The sequence below is a fragment of the Pangasianodon hypophthalmus genome, chromosome 13, assembly GCF_027358585.1.
Source record: "Pangasianodon hypophthalmus isolate fPanHyp1 chromosome 13, fPanHyp1.pri, whole genome shotgun sequence".
NCBI lineage: Eukaryota > Metazoa > Chordata > Actinopteri > Siluriformes > Pangasiidae > Pangasianodon > Pangasianodon hypophthalmus.
The window spans coordinates 13,295,544-13,319,016 of NC_069722.1; the positions used below are offsets into that span (position 1 = coordinate 13,295,544).

At 37.2% G+C, this 23,473-nt stretch overlaps 1 protein-coding gene across 3 annotated transcripts in view; it reads left to right on the forward strand.

The window, feature by feature from the left end:
- Positions 1–4,208: 4,208 nt before the first annotated feature.
- plppr2a (phospholipid phosphatase related 2a) overlaps positions 4,209–23,473 on the forward strand; it is a 38,405-nt gene continuing 19,140 nt past the window's right edge. For all 3 annotated transcript variants that reach the window (XM_026916086.3, XM_026916084.3, XM_053239401.1), the window contains exons 1-2: positions 4,209–4,561; positions 7,520–7,641. In XM_026916086.3, the coding sequence (XP_026771887.1) occupies positions 7,573–7,641 (69 nt within the window). In that variant the 5' untranslated portion in view covers positions 4,209–4,561; positions 7,520–7,572. The remainder of the gene's footprint in view (positions 4,562–7,519; positions 7,642–23,473) is intronic.

Below are 23,473 nucleotides of genomic sequence, written 5' to 3' on the forward strand. Positions count from 1 at the left end.
ACGAACAAGCCCAATCCAAAGAACAAAGTCTCTTACAAAGACATGAAGCATAATTTAGGGAAGGATTAATTAGTGGTTCCATGTTACCCAGAGACATTCAGGTCGTTAACAGCTTCTGACTTTAATAAGAACAATCAAGGCCAAGATTTGCTCTATATTCTTAGAGGAAAAGTTCCTCAAGGGTTCTCCAGATGGCTTTCTAAGTAGGTTCCACTTGGGACCTTTTCTGAAAAGGAAACCTTTTGTTCCCCAATGGGACAAACCAAAGAACCCTTAATGTAGAAAAGCTAGATGGAGTCTTTTTTTCCCAGTCAAAACTGAAATCTTTGGGGAAAAATACACAAAAACTGCAACACTATTTAAATTTCAGAGAAATAAAAATGCAACGCTGTTAGTACGCTGTAAGTAACTTTATATGTACAGTGGATGTAGAGCAAATCTCTTGTGCTTTCCACTTAAAATGACTCACTGCTGCAGCCAAAAATTGCCCCTATTATATATATATATATATATATATATATATATATATATATATATATATATATATATTCACATTTATACTGTTAAATACAGTTAAACTGTTACACCTATTCAGAATTCATTAGTACACCAACTGAGGGTGCAAGTATGTACACCCTCAGTTGGTAAAAATTACTTGGAAAAAAGACCTGGAAATGTGGTGGAAGCAAATCCCTCAGTGCAAATGTGCAACCTGTTCCTGGTAACTTTTGTCTGCTCTGACCCTCACAACCTTGCTGCCTTGCTGTGCCATGAATTTTAATGAGTCATAGACAGAATAGATTTGCATGTTATTAATATAATAGCTCACTCTGTGCATTATACCTCAGCTGTCCATCTGGCTTTTTGTATAAAATAGGGTAATCACTTCTTGTGGGCAGAAGAAAAATAAAAATATTCATAGAATTTTTTGCTGGAACAAGAAAATATTTGAGATGTTATAGGAAAAGAAGCAGGCTATAATTAAATGAGTCGTTCTCCATTATGGAATGTCATAGCCAATCCTCATCCACTGTCACTGGAACAAACTTGCACATAATGGGAACTGCTGTAGCTATGATCAGAGTGGTGTTTGAGAGATATACTGTAAGAGGGAAATGGTCACATGATTCCTGGTTGAATTCAGTGAGGTGCAAATGATTCAAAGGTGAGTGAATAATTTAGAATCTATTGCAACATACTCAGCCTTTCCATTTGCATTGCATTAAGCAAGGCTAAAATTATTGGTTATAATTTCAAAGAATAATGCAAGAAAGATTTGTTAGCTATGTCAGAAGTTATTTTACATGTTTTACACATTTTACATTATGCTATATTTCACAATATAGCACCATAATTCTGGTTTAAAAAGGTAAAATTCTGAATTTGAATGTAGATAAGAAAATAATAGGCCTCATGTTTTTGAATCTTAATGTCCTGATATATGTTATTTATACTTTGATATTCATAAGCAAAAGAAACAGGAGATAAAAAATAGTTCTCAAAAGGGTATAAAAGAGAAAAAGGAGCGCCAGTGCCAAAGAACCATATTTGAAACTGCATTTCAGATATCATGAGAGCGAAAATTGAAAGAATGTGCACTTGAAAACACATCCATCTTATCCATTTTCTGTTCATTCTTCTACAGCTGTCTGTCTAGACTGCAGAATATTTACTTATGAAATTGAATATGCTATGATAGGCTACAGTCTGGGCATGTCTAGACCAGGGCACTGTGTGTGTGTGTGTGTGTGTGTGTGTGCATTCAAATGCTATTGGTCTAATGATTCTGTTACTGAATGGCATAAATAGCCCATAGGCATTAAGATAAAAAAAAATGGATGTGAATACATTAAGCCATATAGGTGTTAAGATAAAATGTGGTTGTGAATGTGTGCATACATGCATTGTACATCATTTATATTTTCATGATTATATGCAAGCTTTCCCGCTGTATTTCAGTTGTATCTGGGTAACCTAAAGCTTGCATCAGCCTCAGAGGATGCAAGGTTGCCGTAGTAACATAAAATCACATTCTACGCCCCTTTCTCAAAACCCCCCTCTATAATGGTGTTTCAGTAGCGCTCAAGCTGTCTGAAGAAAGAGAGATGCTCTGGGGACTGTAGTTGTACACACCCACACACACACACCCACCCACACACACACACACACACACACACACACACACTTACACACACATCTGCTATATAGAACCCTAAGGTCACAAGGGTTATTACACAGTAATTTACACAGTGCTCCTTACTGGGCTATTACCAGGTCTTCAGCTTTAGCTGTGTATGCTAAAGAATTATCAGGGTTTTTTATGTGCCTGCTTTTTTCAGGTTAGTACCTTTTCTGCATTAGTCATTTAATCCATTTTCTGGTTTTCAAAACTAAAATGAGAGCAATCTCTCTAGTGTTTTTGTACAGCCATGAACTAAATATCTCTTAAGCGGGTCAAGTAGCCTAGACAGCCAGGTCTCTGGCGCTGATGGCCAGTTAGCCTCCCACTGTTTATGGTAAATGATAATGCACAGACACAACAGATTACACCCAGAAGAAGCGTTACTCATAGCTGAACCTCTGATAAAGGCTTTTCAGGAGATCTCTTTAATATTCTCATTTAAACTTTACTGCTCAGAGACTAGCAATCTTCTGCCACACATGGTGTGAATGTAAAAATGTATGAGGCAGGAAAAATGTACCAGATCTACAAAGCATTGTGGACCTATTGGTCTCTCAAATCAAAAGCAACAAGCAGTAAAAAACAGGGATTATTATTATTATTATTATTATTATTAGTAGTAGTAGTAGTAGTAGTATAATACAAATGTAGGCAACTTGTATGTAGGTATGCAGGTTTTTACAAATATAATGAGGTTTAATATGATATATATCTCAATATATTCAGCAATAGCAATATATCAACAATATATACAGCATATTGCTCCACTTTGGAAGAGTCAACAATTTAGCTGTGAATCAGCTTTTTAGCTGTGGTCTGTGAAAATGTGGCTTGAATTAAACAACACAGTATTATTAGCTCTGCCTTCACAAATTAATTTAGGGAAATATATCAAGTCTCATGTCTGCATACTGCTAAAATGAACACTTTCTCCATTTTTGATCTTCTGTGCTGCTATACTTAGGACCAACCCTTCAGAGGTCACAGCCAAAGTAGTTGTGCTATTCTTGCTCTAAATTTCAGCAATGTCAAAGTTTGTCAAAGTCAAAGTTCAATAAACCATCGAACACTGCAAAGAAAGTACTTACACTTGCAAAGTTTCTCTGACAAACAGTTAGTGATACTGGGCCTTTACCTTTTTTTTTCCATTTTCCTTTATCTTTTTATTCCCCAAAAAACAAACAAACCTCCTTTCCTAGATATTTGTCTCCATTTTCCAGAATCTAGCTTTTCATTTGTCCAATTGTCAGACTGCTTGTAAGCACTGCTTGCACAGGAGGTGGGAATTATCATAGCACAAAAGGTGTGAATTTGTCAGAATATGAATGATGATGGAGTTCTTGCTATTCGGCTTCTCCGAGCTCATCAATTTGTTGACGAGATGTCCTGGTGTAGAACTCCTGGCATATATGCAAAGGAAATATATTAATATACAGTATGTGTTGATACAATTTCAAATATAAGCCTACGCATACATGACGTGGCATTATTAAAAATGTACACTGTTCCATTATATTTCTATATATATATTTCTATTTATATAAATAAATATATTTTACTATATAATGTATCTTTTGAAATCTTAGTGGGCATGAGGACATGAGGAGATATACTGTATCCACATATATTTTTCTTCAATTATAAGGGACATGCATATTTTACCAATGGGGCTCAGTCATTCAATCAGTGAGTCAGTCAGTGAGAAGAAATGTACCTAAATTTCCCTGCTTGAGGTTCAGCAAAAAAGTGCTCATGCATGCTTTTCAGTTTCACAGCCACTGACCTGTACTATTCTCTCTTTCTCTCACACACAAAAACACAGGCTTGATGAAAGCTGACCAGGTGCAGATCAATACTGATAAACCCATTTTCACTACAGTGAATGCGGTCATACCTGTATTTCCAGAGAACACGGATGGAAGGAGGGATGGAGGGAGAGGGGGGCGTGCTTGCTTCAAACACAAATGAGATCCTCCCATGCCCTGCCCTCAGCTTCTCACCCGCTCTCAATTTCACACACACACATACACTAGCACACACACATTCCCCACCTCTCTGCAGCTGTGCTGGAGAGCTGCAGCAATAGCCAGTGGGTTCCCAGTTTATCTGTCGCTATCTGGACAGCCTCATTAGGGAAGGACAAGCGTGCATGCCACATATGAGTGTGTATGTCGCTACTGAGCGAGAGCACCCATCATTCAGAGCCAGCCTGTGTAGGCAGAGCAAAGAAGGAGGGCAGCAAGGGAAAGAAAGAAGAAGAAAAAAGAGCAAGAGGAGAGCAAGGGAAGCTTGTGTGCCGGAGCTGGAATCAGTCGTGAGACCCTCCTCCACCATGGCTGCTGCATAGGAATCCATCACCACGGCAGCCTTGTGCATGAGGTGAGGGGGGCTGTCTGAGCGAGCATGTGTGTGTTTGTCTGTATGTGCATCTGTGCATAATGCATTGTCTCTATCCTGCAGCAGTTTGCTTACTATTGTTCTGTGCATGACTTTAATATATGTGCATAACCTACATATCTATCAGTGAAATAGAGGTAGACAAGGAAAGACAGGGAGACAGAAAGATGAAGAGACAGGACACAGTATTCCCCATATGCCAGTTCTAATTAACCTGCTTGGCAAAATCTTATTATGTACTTTTTTGTCTCTTGCTTTTTTTTCTCTTTGTGTCTTTCTTTCCAGATAACTATTAATAGATAGGAATACCAATTTCAGGAGTAGGCTGCAAGTGTGTGTGTGTGAGTGTGTGTGTGTGTGTGTGTGTGTTGCTAGGAATTGCCTGATAAATGTGAATTTACAACATTATGACAGACACAGCATTCTCCAATCAAATGCTAAAGCAGTAGTACAACAGACAACACATCATTCAATCCAATGACTGCAGCCAAGGAAATTACAAGCTCCATCTGGCTCCCTGCACATTATGTTTGAAAGAGAAAGGGAGATAGAAAATGGAATTACAAGAAGAGTTGAGCAAAGGATAGGAAGATGAAAGGGACTACTTGAGTACTGAAGTCATTCTACATGCCTGTCTGTATGAGTGGAAATATATATCCAGGTATGATCATAATAAAATAATGACATTTTTCATTTTATATATATATATTTTGCTTTTTAACCCATTACCAGATACATAGCATTTAAGAAAGGTGTTCCTCTTATTTCCCTATGTCTTTCTCTTCTTTTTCATTTATTTTTGGCAGTGATGTTAATGTGATGTTAATGTGGTTTGTTAATGTGGCTGCATGCTCTCTGTCTGTGTTGTAGGTCCTGATGGATGGAACGATCAATTAGATTAGTGGCACCTCTACTCAGACTAAAACTTAATAAAAAGGAAATATAGATGAACGCACACATACAGAGAGAGAGAGAGAGAGAGAGAGAGAGAGAAAGAGAGAGAAACAATGGTTGAACAGAGTTTGGTTGTTTCGTACTCTGATATTTCATTCCTCTTAATGTTATAGTCATATCTTTAGCTGCAGCACTGTCAATCCAGCATTGGGAAAACTGATTTTGATGGAAACTGTCTTGAAGATGAATTGCTCTTCATTTTATTCTATAACCAACCCTCAGGCTGCTCTGAGAAACTCAAGCTCTCCATCAGAGATGTGGCACATTTATTTGTCCACATTTACGGTGCTTTCTCCTTATTTTACTTTCTCTTTTTTCCACAGACATTATTCTCAGAATTAATATTTTGTAAATATTCTACCATGCTGCCTTTTTAAGTCATCAGTCTAGACCTAACACACACACACACACACACACACACACACGCACACACACACACACGCACACACACAATGTTTGGGAAATTTGCATTTTCAGGAACAATATCTTAGCTATTTCTGAAAAGAGACACAAATCTCTAATTCTTTCATGCAAATGAAAATGTCCTTCTGTGGAATAAATGTCCTACTGTTTTAATTGTATTTTGTTACCTGAGGTTTATGAGTATGTGTTTATTCTCAGTTCACCACTTAAGGAAGCATGTGCAGACGAATGCTTCATCTTTTTATTCACCTTAACCATGGCATCCCTTGAATATTCTTTTACAACTCAAAGTAAAGATAGAGTATATGAATAAATGACTCATACTGTATTTAACCAAGGTCTTTGAACTGATATGATTTCATGTCTATAAATGAAGGCTAAATTCACTGGTCAACATCCTTGTATTAGAAATGGCCATTCAGCAGTTAAGTTTGTAATTCATCCAGCAGCGGCTTGTGACCATAAATTTTGGTCACAGGATAACATTAATAACAACATAGCGTCGAACAAAATGAAGCTATGACACTTGACTTATGCTATAAACTACTATCTTGTGAATTTTTAACCCCATCATTGTTACTTAAGAGTTATCATCTGGCATACAGTTAAATAGCAGTTTTAGACATACCTATATTTGATTCAGCGGGTGTGTTTGCCAAAGAGCTAATATCATTAACCATGGCTGCTAGGTTGCAGCAAAATGTCCAGCCCAAAAACAAATGAAATATATTGGATAATGGGCACTGGTAGACAAAAGGTAGACACTTTTTTCTTCCTTTTCTCAGTCTTTTCATGGGAAACAAGGTCACCACGGTGCAGACACATTTCTGGCATAGGGATATTATCCACTCCATAATTCCTCCTTTCCCTCTCCCAATCTTTGCAGTTGTAATATCTTACAGTAAAAATGGGTCTGTACATCATAGACACACTGTATGCACTTAGTCTTTACTTTGTAAGTGTTGTTCGTGTTTATTTATTAGATTTAATTCCGATTATTTGCTGTAAAACAAGATCTTTGCAGCTGCCATTTTTAAACTAGCCCAATTTGGGCAACGCTGAGCAATATATATCCAATAGCAAAATTTTTGTTCATTGAATCGCAATTTGTTTAATATTTATTTAGTAAATTTCCATCACATTTAAAAAAATAAAATAAACAGTCATTTCCAAGTTTGGTGGTGTTAAATTTAGGTGTTCAATTTAACAGTTCTTTATTAACATTTTTTTTTGGATGGAAACAAAACGAGTGGCCTTAATCAAACAAAATTTTTTTAAATACCTACGAAAAATAATTTGACTTTTTCCTAACCCAACGAATGATATTCTATAAATACGAGGCAGGTTTCAGTGATTTCATCCTACACTTAATTCAGATTGATAAATGTCTCACTAGAGATTTTTCATGTAATGAATTTTGCATGAGATATTCCAGGACATTTGACACATGAGTGGCAAAGCCATATTTAGCAATGATGCTTCATAGGTCATACAATGTTTATATTGTATATTTTTATTATGTGTTGTGTTGGTCTCAGGCTAACATGCTTTTCTCTCCTTTAGGTGTGAGACGTAGGAGATAAAGCAGAATCTGTATAGAGAAAGAGCGATACAATATGGCAGTCGAGGAAAAGCCTGGTGTTAAGAGCAGTACCTCCATTCTGCCATGCTTCCTGTTCGTGGAGGTGAGTCATTAACCATGGACCTGGCGATCACTTTTTTACACCTCTGATGCGGCAGATGTGTTTACTGTTTGTTGTGGAACAAAAAATGGCACCAGAAATACACTTAATAGGAACTGTTAACTGGAGCTGGTTTCTCAGAATCACAACAGAAGTATGTTTTGGTCATGGGTTTACAGGACAGAAAATATTCACAAATGGCCTTTCTAGACTCTGTAAATTGGCTTCCTTTGTCTATAATTTAGAGCCTTATTTAACTAATTTGGTAACTTTCTGTAAGCATCCACAGATGTTACTATACACTGCACATTTTACACAACATCTTAAAACCTATCTGACATTTTGAACTAACAAGTGATAAGAGTGGTGTCAATTCAGTGGATAATATTCTGAGAAAGTGTTCGGGAGGTTGTGTGTAAATCTGTGAAGGACTAGAGAATCAATGTTGGGTCCTTGAGCAAGCAAAGAATGAAACAAATAAAAAAATTCTTGGTTAAGCTTAGGTAGGTGTAAGAGGGACTCATCAGTTATCCGCTTTAAATGAGAAAGCAGTTAAATTTTCCAGAATCTCTGGTCAAAGATGACATCATACTATTTAATTTTATCCCTGCATTGCTTAGTCATGCACAAATGATATATTGTTTGTGTGGCTACTGTGAAACCCCAGTACTACGAAGTACAGTGAAAAAGCAATTAATGGGGCTACTCTATTATTACCCAGTAAACACAAAGTGTTCATTTAACTCAGGTTGTTTTTAGCCTGATTGAATGTTCCTATATTTACTCTATTTACTCACTAGAGCTATTCATGTGTAATTACCAATTATTTGTGTAAAGCAGTGTGTTCTGCCTTGATTAAAAAAATTGAACCACTGACTAGTTATGTACTCCCAGAAGTACAGAAGGTGGTTCTGGTGCATATTTCGGGGCAGTAAGTATGTAGTGTGACTGTGGGAAGTGAGCTGTGCTGGTGTGCCATATCTCCCATGCCTCCTCTTTCACTTTGTGTTTAGAGGACCAAGTTGGTGTGCCGTTGTTAGAGCATTAATAAAATATGGCAGGTGTTTCCAAACTTTTCAACAATCATGCATATTCATTTGGCAGACAATTTTATTCAAGATGGTGTACTTGAGCCAGGATTTAAGCATACAGGCAGTGTATATAAGCAGTGTAGGTTAAAAAACTTGCAATGTGGCACTTTTGGAGTATGATGACCTTCTGGTCACCAGCACAGAGCCTTAACCATGAAGCAACACTGACATAGCAGTTGTATTAACACAGAAGCACACAGGTCAGGATTCTTGAAATGAAGCCAATGATTGAAGTCTAGTTCTTGGAAGACTGTTGCCTGTTTTGGATGTATACATTACTGTTAAGTTAAGAAGTACAATATACACACATGACTGACTTAGAAAATCAATTTGAAATGGAGTTCATATGTGAGCTGCAACTTCATAAAACTGAATGGGGATGTGATGTAGTACACATACGATGTTGATAGCTACGTGTCTGCTAAAATCAATATGGATACAGTGTACCTGAATGTCTTTTGGAAAATGCTTTACAGATATCATAATAGTGATGCTAATACTGCATTATCAGTACATAATTAACCTAATGGTTATGTTATGTAAGTGATATGCTTTTGATTAGACATTGCATGGGAGAGAGAGGAGAGAAGAAACAGCTGGTCAAATACTTTGAGCCAAACTGATTTGACAGTTGAGGTTGCAGTGGCAGTCATTGACATATGTGACCCTTGTTGTTGGAAAACCTGAAAGGGGTTTAGTCCAATAAAACTGTCAGAAATTTGCTATTTGGGGCCTAAGAATAGCTACAGGTAATGAAGCCATTATTTTATCCAGATTTTGTAGATACTAAACTAGTATATAAATCAACTAGCAGACTATGGAATCACCAAAATAAAAGGCTTTTAATGAGTCAGTGCTTAGCCTTTTATTTAGTTCCTATTTTACTCATGCAGCATTTGGTTATATGATAAGGAGCGTGGCCTGTCCAAACCTATCCAGATGTTAATTTGGTCTAGGCTGTTTTGGTCTGATATTGATGGTTAGTGCGCAACTAAGGTAAACAAAAGTGCCTGTATCAACCATAATGTTTTTATCCAGTGAGTTGTTGGATGGAATTTGACAGCATCTAGATCTCACCATTCTCTCATCAATGTCAATACCATTTCATGGCAACACCTAAATAATTTCAGAACTTTTTTCAAACTTACTGAAAATATCATTGCATTATAAAGTTTCATACAAGTTTATGGTTTTAGAGATGGAATGTTACAATGTAGTTGCCTTTTCAAATATTTCATGTATGTACCTTCTTTAGTTTCTGTACCTTAGATAAATTCCCTATGGTTTACCATGGTTTACTATGGTACTTCATAATAAATACGATGCCACTATTGTTTAACTATAGTACATAATGGTACCATGATGCTACCATGGTTATCCTATGGTACTTCATGGCAATTATGTTTATCACACAATTTAACCATGATCTACTATGATTTTACTATGGTGCTTAAGAGTAACTACACTACATGCCCAAAAATATGTGGACACCTGACCATCACACACCCATAAGAGCTTGTTGAACCCCTTGTTGGATGAGAAGGCCTGGTGCACGATACATGTTCCAGTTCATCCTAAAGGTGTTCAGTGGGGCTGAGGTCAGGGCTTTGTGCAGGCCACTCAAGTTCCTCCACTACAACCTTGGCAAATCATGTCTCTATGGAGCTCCCATTGTGCACAGAGGCACAGTCATGCTGGAACATGTTTTGCACCGTTTAGTTCCAGTGAAGCGAAATCATAATGCTACACCACACAAAGACATTATAGACAATTGTGTGCTTCCAAATTTGTGGCAAAAGTTTGGGGAAAACCCTCATATTGGCGTGATGGTCAGGTGTCCATATTCTTTTGGCCATATAGTATATTACACTAGGATTTTGATATTACATAACTATATATTGTGTTGACATTTGATATTGATTTAGCAACTATATTACTTTTCTACTTTGAAATTTTTCTTTTTTGTCATATGCACAATTTCTCCATATGTGCAAAATAAGAAAGAAAAAGTGATGATGTGTGACGGCATGTTGAGATGAATATAAATTATAAGCAGTGCATGTTGTGCACGTATTGTAGTGAAAATTAGCTGTTATAGTACAATGAGATTAGAGGTAGAGAGAGCGAGAGAGAGTTGTGTGCTGGTTGAATTTTTTGAAGTAGTGGTGAGTTATAGTTGATGAACAGTGTGATTATAATTGGTAGGTCATAACTTTCCAGCATGAGTTTAGAGCATGCAGGAACAAGCCTGATTTAGTAAACTATTTTCCCTTGCACCTTAAAATGCACAAATTACTTGTTTCTTTTTTAGAAAAGGATTCACTCACAGGTGGATCATTAAGTTGAGTACAGTTAGCTGGTGGAGTGTATGTGGAAAAGGCCACAAGAAGGCAGGAAACAAAACAAAACAAAACAGGATCACCAGGTGCCCTCTACCCAGCAAACTGGAAATATTACGTAATGTAACATTTTCCCCAGCATTTTCTGTATTCTAGTTATCCAACAGTTAGCCTAAACAGTGCGCTTATCATATCACCAATGGTAGGTTGGGCAAAAAAAGGCAAAGATATCTTGCCATGTCATTTCAACCTCACATGGCCCAGATTTGCCAACTCAAGCATGCTAGCTAGTGAGCAATAGCCCTTTTTAGCATAAAGGCTGCATACCCATCCTATAACCTTCTTAAGCTTGAGAAAAGGGGAAAATGGATTAGAGAAAAAGACAGAGAAATTGCTAGTTATGAATGTAAGTGTGGTTTTATGAATACCGGATAATCGCAAGGGGCAGTGATTAACACAAGTATATGCTCTTGTGCATGTACACACCATGCCAAGAGCTTCAACAGTCATGAAATGACAGTGATGCAGTATATACTATAAATACCTTCTCCACCATCATTTCTTTTTCTGGAACCTACTCACTGAGTGTCTGTTGGATTGGTGGTGGTTCCGAATGAGAGGGAACCTGGTCATCTGGTTACATTTATAACTAGAATTCTGTTTCACGCCTTTAAGGTCATACAGAACCGGGATGATCACCATACTCACACCATCAGGAGGGCAATGTTTGACCTTATAGAACCTGGAGAAGGCACACAGTGATGCCCAGGCAGCTGCAGTGCAGATGTCCTGGAGTAATACACCTCACCATAATGCCCATGAGGATGAAGCACTCCTCGTGGAATGGCATGTCATGGTAGGGACTAGACAGCCAGCCTAATCATAAGCTGTGGTGACGACCTCTGTCACCCAGTGGGGCAATCCCTGCATAGACAGGGAACACCCTTTGTCATCACACTGTGACAGATGAATATCTGGTCCAACAAACAAATAGCTGCCATGCAGTTCAAATTGTACAAATCTGCAATTGCTTTGTTCACAAACTTGGGTGACATAACTTGAGGCTGGAATTCAGGTTCAGCCACAAGGTCACTCTGAGGTGACTGGCCAACAACGCATGTAGGGTGAGATTATTGCCAAGGTCTGCATTTCTCCTACCCTTTTCGATAAGTTGATAGCCAACCGAAAGACCATTTTCAACTATGCCATTACAGATTAACGTCTTGGGCTCTTGCGGGAGCATGGTTGATGGAGGTGCCTCTCTCCTGTCAGAAATGCTGATACAAACTTATATGATCCCAATGAGGTGCCACCTATTGTGGTGTGATGGGCTTAAATGGCTGCCACCTTCAGCATAGACACTGACTTGCCATTATCCAGTAGTCCATGCAAAAATTTTATCACTTTAGGCAACTAATTGGCAGGGCACACACCATTTCCAGAACAATTCTCACCTGACAACATATAAAGCCAGTGTATTACTCAGTTCTCTACGTATCTGAGACGGTATGTCTGTCCAGGGAGGAAGTTGCCAGAGTGTTCCAGTCACTAATGACAGGGTGTTGCTGGCCATTTCGAGGACATAAGTAGAACTCTGTGGTTTGACTGCTGGATTCTGTGCAATGTGGGTCGAATGAACGAACGAGGTGGAACTGCATATAGTGGGGTGTGAGGCCAGTCTTAGGCTAGTGCATCTCATCCTAGAGGGCTGGACAGCTCTGCTAGGGAGAACCACACTTGACAATGAGTTGACTCTGCATTGGCAAAGAAGTCTTGTGCCTGGCTGAATTTTTCCCAGATCTGGTTCTGGGTGCAGGCGCCATTCTCCTGGACATATGTGCCGTCTGGACAATGGCCTCACTGCTCAGTGAGGCTAGTCATCACTGAGCCCATTTGAGGAGTTTCCATGTGAAATAGAGGCTGTTCTTAGACCTTGTGCTGCAGTCAACAGCCCCACAGAGAGCCTGCTCTCGGGTGGAGCCACTGAGGAGCCAGTCCTTCAAGTATGGAAGGATTCTCTGGCCATCAGAGGTGACAAGGCAGCCTGCATGCATCTTAAGCAACCCCTTGGGGCTAGAGACAGCCCGAAGGGTAGAACCTCAGACTAGTACACCTGTCCCAGGGAGGTGAATCTCAAGAAGCAACTTTTTCCGGGTCTTAAAATGACAAGGCCTTGAGCCCTGAGAAGGTTTGGGGCTGATGGCAGAACTGGAGTATAATAATGTAATTTTAAGTCTTTCTTTTTATACAATATGTTAAGATAAACAATCTGACCGTGGTAGGTATATTTACTGATTTTGTGCAGTACATGAGTAGGCCGTGCAAGTGCCAGATCACATTTTACTCTTGTTTTGGCTTTAACAGCTTAGTATGTATATGTCTGGTATTTGACTGACAAACTATTATACAATACAAGCTTAAAGCAGCTGAAGGAAGTTGTCTGAAGGCTGAACAATAAAAGCAAGCTGTACAACAAAACACTGCAAAACACTTTCCTCTATTCTAGATCCTTCACCTCTCTTCTATCTCATATGCAAGCAGTTGGGAGTACTTCTAAGATGTCTTGTCCTCTTATTTGTTTTTAATTTTAACTCTAATACTTCACATGAATAAATATTACATAAAAAACATTACTTTTTTTTAAATATTTTTTTTTAACAAGGTTTTGAAACCGTGTACCATAGCATTAATAGTAAGACCATGGTTTCAAAATCATGTACTATAGTAACCATGGTTACTACAGTTTTTTGGTGGTTTTCAGATGGTGGATGTGTGTGCAATGATTAGCAAATGATACATCAGTTATTGCCTGTGTAGATAAGACCCCTTATTATCATATAAGTTATAATTTTGCATGAGTAAAATAAGAAATAGATAAATGAGTAAATGTGCTGGAAAATATTCAGCAGGGAACGTGAGAAGTTGAAACATAAAAAGGGACAGTAAATGATAAATGAATGAGAAATATAAAGCTATTTTATATTTATTTTTATTGAGTGATACTTAGGGAAATAAATAAAAGCTTACTCTAATCAGTTTTTGTATTCAGTTATATTTAAGGAATACAAAATTTATGGAGTCACTTTTCAAATCAGTGCAAGTTTTCTTATGAAGCTAGTGTTCATGGACAATTTATTTATTTATTTATTTTCAAAAAATGTGTTACAAACAAATTTTTGTTAATTATTTGTTGTAATTAGCAGAAGAAGTGACATCAGTCATGGATGTAGCCAAACGTCTTTCGCCATTTAGTGTAGCAAGCTATAATCTTAGCTACCTGATATAGCTTGTAGCAAAGCTGCATTTTTAAATTAGCCTGAACACGTATCTTTTACATGAGGTGATATATGATTGGAATTCACTTTGAAAGGCTTAAACAAAAGGAGCTATGTGACTTTGCTTGTCTAGAATGTGAGACACTCAAACCCACACACTTGTATTGTTATGTTTGTAGGGTGACATTGAGTCATGTATTGTAGCTAAATTATTAGACACACAGAAACAGACAGACAGAAAGACAGACACGCACACAGACACACACACACACACACACACACACACACACACACACACACTGAAATCTCTGCTGCTGTTACTATGGAGACTGATTGGCTGTATTATTCACTGTCTGTGTATCTGCACACCTTCCTATCTATTTGTCTTATCTTTTCTGTCTTTCTCACTCTTGCTTTATTAGTCTCTTATTAGTCTCTAATGGTCTATCCTTCCAAAATGCTTATACATTATTCTGTGTGCTTGGTGTTTTCATAACTCAAAAAATTGATTTTTTTTTGGTAGCAGCATCTTTGCTATCATGCGTATGTGTGTGTATGTTTGTGTGTGTGTGTGTGTTTTGTGATTGGCTTATTCAGTTTGTTCATTATCTTATATTGATTATCTTATATTGAATTCTTGAGTGTTACAATTGTGCATTTTCAGTGCAGTAGTTTTGCAAGAAGTTTGTAATATTAAATTGATAACACAAACTACATACCCTTTGCTTATTACTCACCTGAAAATGTAGGAGCATGCATTCCTGATAAACTTTAAATCTCATAACCTCACAAGCTTTTGAAAATCTCTCATGCATATTATTCATAATAGGATTTAATACACTAGACGAAACACGATTCTTGCAAATGCCAATGGAGGGCACTGTTGGAATAATATGTGTTTTCTTATTTTATTGGTGCAATACTGCTTATGTCCACTGTGGTGTGTTAACCCTCTCTTGATTACAGAGAAATAATGTCACATAAATTATGAATTTTAATCTTAGAAAATGTAAAAACTTAATTATTTCTACTGATAGACATGACTACTGATAGACACGTACAGAAAGAGAGGGAAACACACACACACACACACACACACACACACACCATCTTATTAGCACCATATTGTGGGATCACACACCTTGCTCCACGTGTGTCTGGCTACCTTCCTCATCTCTAAAATATATCTATATTGCGTACAAGAGAACACGTGTTCACTTACACACGTGACAGGCAATAAGTCTTTCAAATGAAAACATGCACAAAACCACCCTGCTGTGTAATCAGCCAGGCAATCCTGAACTACTTTTAATGCCTTTTATGTGCTGAGTGGGAGAGAAAATAAGATTAGATGGAGGAAATGTAAACTCCTACTCCGAGATAATAAATAAAGAAATAAAGAACACACCCCATATTTCCTGCATGAGAATATACACATACTGTTACACTGTACAATTCAGCCAAGATCTCGAAGGAGGATCAAACCTGTTTTAGTCCTTTGGCTTACTCTTATTTAAGCCCATACACATGCACATGGACACACACATACACACACATACATACACAAAGCCTCCAAACAAATTCACCACACTCCAATACTAGCAAAATGAAAACCTTCATATGCCAACATCCCACTCTCCTTCCTTCCCTCTCTCTATGCACTGGCCTCCAATTCTGTGCTTTTCACTCATCCTACTAGAGCTGCGTTCCTCCTCCGCCTCCCCCATGCTCTCCCTTTCTTCCTCCCACGGAAGCGTCCTGTCCACCACACAGCCGAACACAGCACTCCGAGCCCCAGCATCCCACTTCCCGAAATCTATTTCAAGTTTTTAAAATCATTTCATCCAGAAGCAATTTCAGTGAGGCCCAGGAAAAAAAATCTTTATTATTTATCTTTAACTTCAATACTCTTATGTTAGAGATCTGCATAGTAATAAAAGTTATATTTTAAATAGTTTTTTTTTTGAGTACTCTTTTGGTGCACATGTGATGTAATTAATAGTGACAGTATTTTATCTCTAGTCTAAGCCATTCTAGGCAACCACTTTTACAGGTAACAGATAACATCCCTAATCCATACTATAGACTATTACAGTAAGGTCTAATATAACAAGCTAACTAATCACCTGCTTACAAAACATGTTTCTGTCAGTTTGTCAGATACTGTAGATACTGTGTAGGGCAGTTCCCTCTCGTTACATCACATAGGGTTGAAAACAGAACCCTTGCTAAAAATTTAATATCATGCTCTATACTGTATACGCTGCACAGCCAAGCTAACACAATTTTGGCAACTGCTTGTAAATAACAAATGCTCCAAACTGAGCACCTATTGCTCAAGCTTCTTGCTTGCCAAGAGTGAAAGTGAGCTAATTTTACGTTACTTTTCTGGCATCGGTTTCTTCCTGAATTCATTATCTCCCATTGCCTTTATCATTATACAATACAGTAAATATTGCAGATCATGACAAAGCACAGTATATAGTAGTAACTACATATCATAACCTGATTATTATAAGCTTCTATCTGGCATTTTGGAAAATGTGTATCTCATAAACTTTCGGATTATTTAATAGTCTAGGGTGTATTTTGCAAAGGTTTTGTTGTAATATTTGAAAAAATATGCAGACATCACAAAGACGTACAGTGGGGTTGAGGTCAGGGATCTGTGCAGGCCACTGGAGTTCTTCCACTCCTCTTCATGGAGCTTGCTTTGTGCACAGGAGCATTGTCATGCTGGAACAGGTTTGGACCCCTTAGTTTGAGTGAAAGGAAATCTTAATGCTACAGCATACAAAGACATTCTATACCATTGTGTGCTTCCAACTTTGTGGCAACAGTAACCACATATGGGTGTGATGGTCAAACATTTGGCTATATAGTGAGTGTACTGTACATATATTCTCAATGAGTGTACAATTTTGAACAGGTGCAATACATATGCACTGTAATCACTGGTTTTACAATGAATAAATGTGGCACATTAGAAAGTCTTTGGCGCAGCAGAAATCTAATATTACGACATCAGATCATATTAGCATGATATATTAGTGACATTGCCTAGCTACATACAACCTGCTTAAACAGAACTAAAGCTTAACCAGGGACTCAAGGTCATCTAGAAGAATTGGAATGGAATGAGTTTGTGTGGTTGAAAAATGGATTGTATGTTCTAATGTATTTTAATATTGTTAAATGTTTGAAATTTGTGAAACTTGTTTAGAAACAACTTCAGATTTAAGATTTAAATTTAAAATCGTATTCGGAAAAATACAACTTTACTGAGTTTTATACCATTTATTAGTTATTTATTGAGAATAAATTTAATGAGCTTGTGTAATAAGAACCAGTCAGACAGAACCTTATATAACCAAACAATATTTTATCTTATAGATTAATAAGGTTTGGCCACCCAATTTACTTTCTAATCATCTCAGAATTTAAATAATGTCAATTTGAAGTGATCATTAAGTATAGACCTTGCTGAATTACTTTAGATTTTTACTAGCAGGACTGTAAACTCTAAAGTGTTATATGTAGCATATACATGTAGCAGCATAAAGAATAATGAGACATAAGTATAGTGAGAATGGAATGAAGGAAGTTTCCTCTCCTCTGTCTCTGCTGAAAAGGGAGATCTGCTGGGTTTTTGGCTCAACAGGCTAGTCCAGGTGAAGCGCTCTGCAACGGGCAAACCAAAATGTTTGTAATCATTCCTTAAGGAGCTGTGAATGTGCAGTGGAAAGTGATCACCACAGGTCTTCTAGTAGTCAATAATTAATCACCCTGACGCACCAAGGTGATGTGAAAAACAAGCTCCAGCCATGGCTTACTGATGGTCATCAGCCATTGCTTCACATCTTTTATTAAAATATGCACACAGGTTCAGCTGACAGCCAAGATACACTTAACAGTGTCATAACAGAAGAAGAAAGTAGACTGTATTCCAACAAAAGAAAGAATAACATACACCCAATAAAAGGAGCACACCACAAAACTGCAGGAGATGATCAGCCACCAGTGCTTAATGGCATCCCATGGCCCATAGTCGGCTTGACATGTCAGGACCTTCAGTAACACGTCTTTATTTCTAGACCAGTCACCAGGTTCCTCCTCGTTTCTGAATGATGATTTGTCACCATTGAGGGCAGCTGCTCTTGTGTAATCAGCAAATTTGATGATGTGATTTGAGATGGATTTTGTTGCAGTCGTAAGTCCACAGCGGGTTGAGCCCTGAGGGGTGTCAAGACTCAGTGTCATGGTGCTGGAGATGGTGTTAGTAATCCAGACTGACAAGAGATCATCTGTCAAGAAGTCTTGATTTGCAGTTACAGATTTGGTCAGGCCTATCCTATCAGTTTCTATGGTATGATTGTGTTAAATGGAGTATTAAAGTCAATGAACAGGATTCTCACACACGTCTTTTTAGTCCAGATGGGTCAGAAACATGTGAAGGGCACTTAATATGACGAGAAGTGGACAAAAGATATTCTAAAAATCTGCTCTGTATTTGAGAGTAAGATAGCAAGAGGGCAAATGAAAAGACCTTCTATAGAAATTATATCTGAAGTCACATCATTAAGATAAACTTTATTGATCCTGAAGGAAATTCTTGTAATGTTTCGTCCAAGATCTAAACATTTGAGAAACATAAAAGAGCCATGAGAGCTGTGAACTATGAGTAAAGGATGTAGATGTAGATTTGTGTGTGTGTATGTGTGTGTGTGTGTGTGTGTATGTGTGTGTTAGCGTATTCTTATGTCTTTGCCTGTGTTTGAGGGGGTCTCAAAGCTAAAGTGGAGATATTTTTGATGGTAGGTCCTGGTGCTGTGCTCTCCAACTACACCTGGAAACGCAGAACTGCTGAACACTAGCGTAGTGTAGTCTTTAAGTTTTATGCCCTTAACCTTTCAGCATATTATTCATTTTTTTTAAATCATAAAAATAAAATTTAGCAATTACTGGTAATTAGTTAAGAGAGTGAAACTAATAGGAAAAGGTGTCTAGTTATGAAAGTGAGGAATGCAAGTCTGGAATTACCATCCTGATAGTTTCAGGGATATATTAATATTTCATTAATGTAAAGTATAAGAAATGTAATCTTAGCTCTTTGTGGTACAGAATGTTTTTTTTTTTTCTGTGTAAAACAGATATGTATGATTAAATTGTACAACCATTTGTGTGCCAGTCATGTGGCAAAAGCAACTGTGGCAGCTCCATGAAATATTCAGCAAAGCTAAAATCCACTAAGTTTGAGAGTAGAGAAGGGAGGAGGACCAGCACGACAAGGACAGAAAGCATGTACGGACAAAGAAAAGATACAGGAGATGGAACATGGTAACACAGGAGTTGAGGTGGCTCAGCTCAAAAAGTGCTGCTCTATTTTCACGACTAAGTGGACAACAAATTATTTCTGACAATGTAAGGAAAGGATATTATGTGTCTTTTTTAGATGTCTTTTATTATTTTTGGTTTACATTTTTTTTCTAGATATAACTGGCATGGAAACTGCTTATTAGGAACGGACTGGGAACAAAAATCAGCAGGAATATGCTTTAAAGAGGGGCCCTACGTGTCCAAACTAACAAATGAAAGTGCATCGACTTGTATTCCACCATGAAGCTACATTAGGTCCAGCATATAATGCTGCATCAAAAAGATTATATTAAATTGCAGCATCAAAAATATTATATAAAATTATATATAATATTATATATATATATATATATATATATATATATATATATATATATATATATATATATGTATATATATATATTTTTATATATATATATATATATATATATATATATATAAAGATTGTATAATTGGTGTATAATAACACCAAACTACTGCCGTTTTTCCTTTGCTTGAGCCTGCAGACACTTTCTCCATGATTCTCTTGCATTAAGTATCCCCTACTTTCACATAAACAACAGCAATCAAATAAGCAATACAGTGTAAGTGTTACATATAACCTGGTTAGCTAATATTAATATTAACTGTAGTATCACTGCAGAACTAATTTTGCTAGCTAGTCACCTGTCGGTCCAGCCAACATTTCGCTTAGTAACTTTTTCTTAGTAAAACTTTTCCAAGAGACAAAACAACTACTTACAGATTTGCTTTTACCTTCAGGTGCATTGTTAAAGCAGTATAACTAAGTTCTACTCAGTTTCTCCCTGATGTGCAACACTTCGATGTTAGCATCAGGCTACTCAGGTCAGAGCATTTTATTGAGAGCTCTGTGTAAGGTTGCCCACAAGCAGCTGCATGGCACTTCTCGCAGTTTCCAACAGGCTGTACTGACTGCTCTGTTAGTGGTACATTACACTGTTAATTTTAATAAGAGGCTGAGCATTCTGCTGTCCAAGTGCTGCGCATTGATAAGGCTAGTCATTCTTCATTCAGTCTGCATTATAGACAGTTATGACTGTGGGCTTCCAGCATGGAGTGCATATTAAACAGTAAAACATATGTGATGATAATGGCCTCCATTTATGAGATGATCTGTCAGTACTATTTCAGTTTTTTTAACCAGAAATGAATGCCATCTCTCCCAAAGATCCATGTATCATCCATACATCTATATCCACCCAGCATCCTTCAACAAACACAGGTCTGCATGTAAGTTTTAATCTATACTTGTCAGTCAGAATTAAGGATTTCAATGAGCTATATATAAATAGAAAGGCCTGTCAGTCAAATTATTGCATAAGCTACCATGTCCACTGGCTGAGGTTTGTTCTAAAGTGGAAGGGTGGCTGAACATACCTCAAGATACATGTGGGGGTAGAGTTTTCCCGTTTGACAACTTGAGATACTGTCAGCATATCATGTTGTTTTCAAGTCTTCAAGTCTTCAAAGTGTATGTCAACCTCCTAGTGCCTTAGGTCTTAGTGAGCATTTTGATAGCTATTTTTAAAAATGTAGTTAGATGTACCACCAAGCAAGGATACTGGAGGCTAGGATAATATAGTAAATACCTTCTGGATGAAATATTCTGCTAGAAATGAATAAATGATATTTTTTCTTGTATTATTTTTTGAATCTTACCATGATAAGCAAAGCCCCCACAAGTCTATTCTACTGATTTCCAACTGCTAAATAATATACTGTTGCAGTTTTACTGTTGTCTTTTTGCATTAAAATCATTTATTTCATTAGAATATTTAGTACAGTAATAATCCATATTATTAGCCTGTGTTCTAAGGGGCATTACAGACCACAATCCAAAAAATATGAGTTAGGAAATATGAGTTAAGAAAGTCTGAAGCCATTACATCTATCATATATCTAAAATTATATTGATGATGTAGCTGATGACCTTTATTGAGGAAGACTCCAACCAAGATAAGCAAATTGGCAAAACAGTTCAATTAACTCAGAGATTCAGGTGGAAAAATAACCATTGGGCAGTATTATCTTATAGTCTAGAAATGAAATATAGCCTCTGGAACATGAAGACCATTGCATTCTTGAATTCGTAGAGTAACTGAATTTAGTAAAAGTGTGAATTTAGAAAGTGTGAATTGATTAGCATTAACATCACCCATTTCTTAGTCCAAAAAAAAAAATTTTTTTACAAATGTTGATTCTGCAATAAGTACAGTATGTACTGTACCTCTTTTATTAAAAATTAAAAGAGTAGCTTTATTTAGTCATCAAAAAAATAATCCAATCACTTTGAAAGACCTAAAATATTAATTCAAAGTTAGAGCTGCCATGTCAGATTTGGTGCACAGTTTTCAGACTCTTACATCATCATGGATTTACTCAACAGCCTTAAGAAGGAACAAAGGCCCAACTACCAATGTGTAGAGCAAGTGATGAACCAGATACATTACAAGAGTTAGTTGAGCATGGAGGATGCCCTAACACCACACCTTTAACCTGAGCAGCACCAGAAACAAGACCCAGACTTCTAGCAAAAAGGAGCTTTCCCGAGCCTGAGCTAAAACAAGGATATGCATTGATTTGGCTTTTTAGAGGTGGCGACAATCAAAAATGATGCAGAATTGATTTTTTCTGAACCAGTTAACTAAAAATGCTAGCTATGAATATATTCACTGGATCTTTTCTAGATAACTTGTCAGATGGCTAACAAGACTGTGAGTAAAAAACTGGCTTTCCACACTTATAGCTAACGTTAGGCTTTTTCTCCTAGAATTTAGTGAATGGGACAGCCAGATATTTTTTATATTAACAACTCATTATGAATAAGAAACAGTAAAGTTTGCAATCAAATATTTTTACCATAGTGGTACTACAACTCACATTGGAAATATCAAAGAAAATCCCTTCTCTAATTACAATAAAGGCAAAGAAATGATGAAAAGGTGTCTGAGAGGTCTGAGAAAAGATCCCTAAATACTTAATAGACACTAGCTGCCAGCTAAAATCCAACTCACAAACATGTAATGTGACCAAAATGAATGACAATAAACCATCTAGACTAATATAGCCTTTTGATGGAAAAAAAGGTGCAGAAAATAGACATAGTGCCATATGGAATCACCGCCCCTCCTTTCTGAATGAGCAGAGACCCACATCGTGATTCTGGCCCCATGGGACACACGACCATTTGGGCCTTGCATGTCTGCCAAATTTATACACTATGCTTGAGTGCCTCCTCCATAACTGAAATCTGTTCATGCAGTACCTGACTCAATATCTGAACAATATTATTGTTCATCTGAAACCAGGAAATGGGATACAAATCCATTGCATAATATTATAGACTGGTAATAGCATACAGATACTGTGTATTTCACTAGGAAATGAATAGGAAAATGTTGGATTAAATATGCCTTAGGATTTTGTTCTTCAACTCATTGTAGGGAGCTGACTAGTCTAAAAATTAAGTCTACACCTCCAAGGTTGAGAGAAACAGAACTGTCGTATGTAGTGTTAGTCTGAGTCATCTTGTCTTGCTTATGTATGGTTATTAAAACCTTCAGAAATGCTGCATCTCTCTGCAGTAGCGTGTGCCTTCAGGCTCAGCATATGCCTTGATCAAGCTGATGATTCATGCTGAGATTAGGAAAAAGTGAAGTTTATGCTAAGCAGAATAAATATGTGCATTTGAGCTGCCTCATTACCCAGAGAACGTTATTAGAAAGTTCAGCAA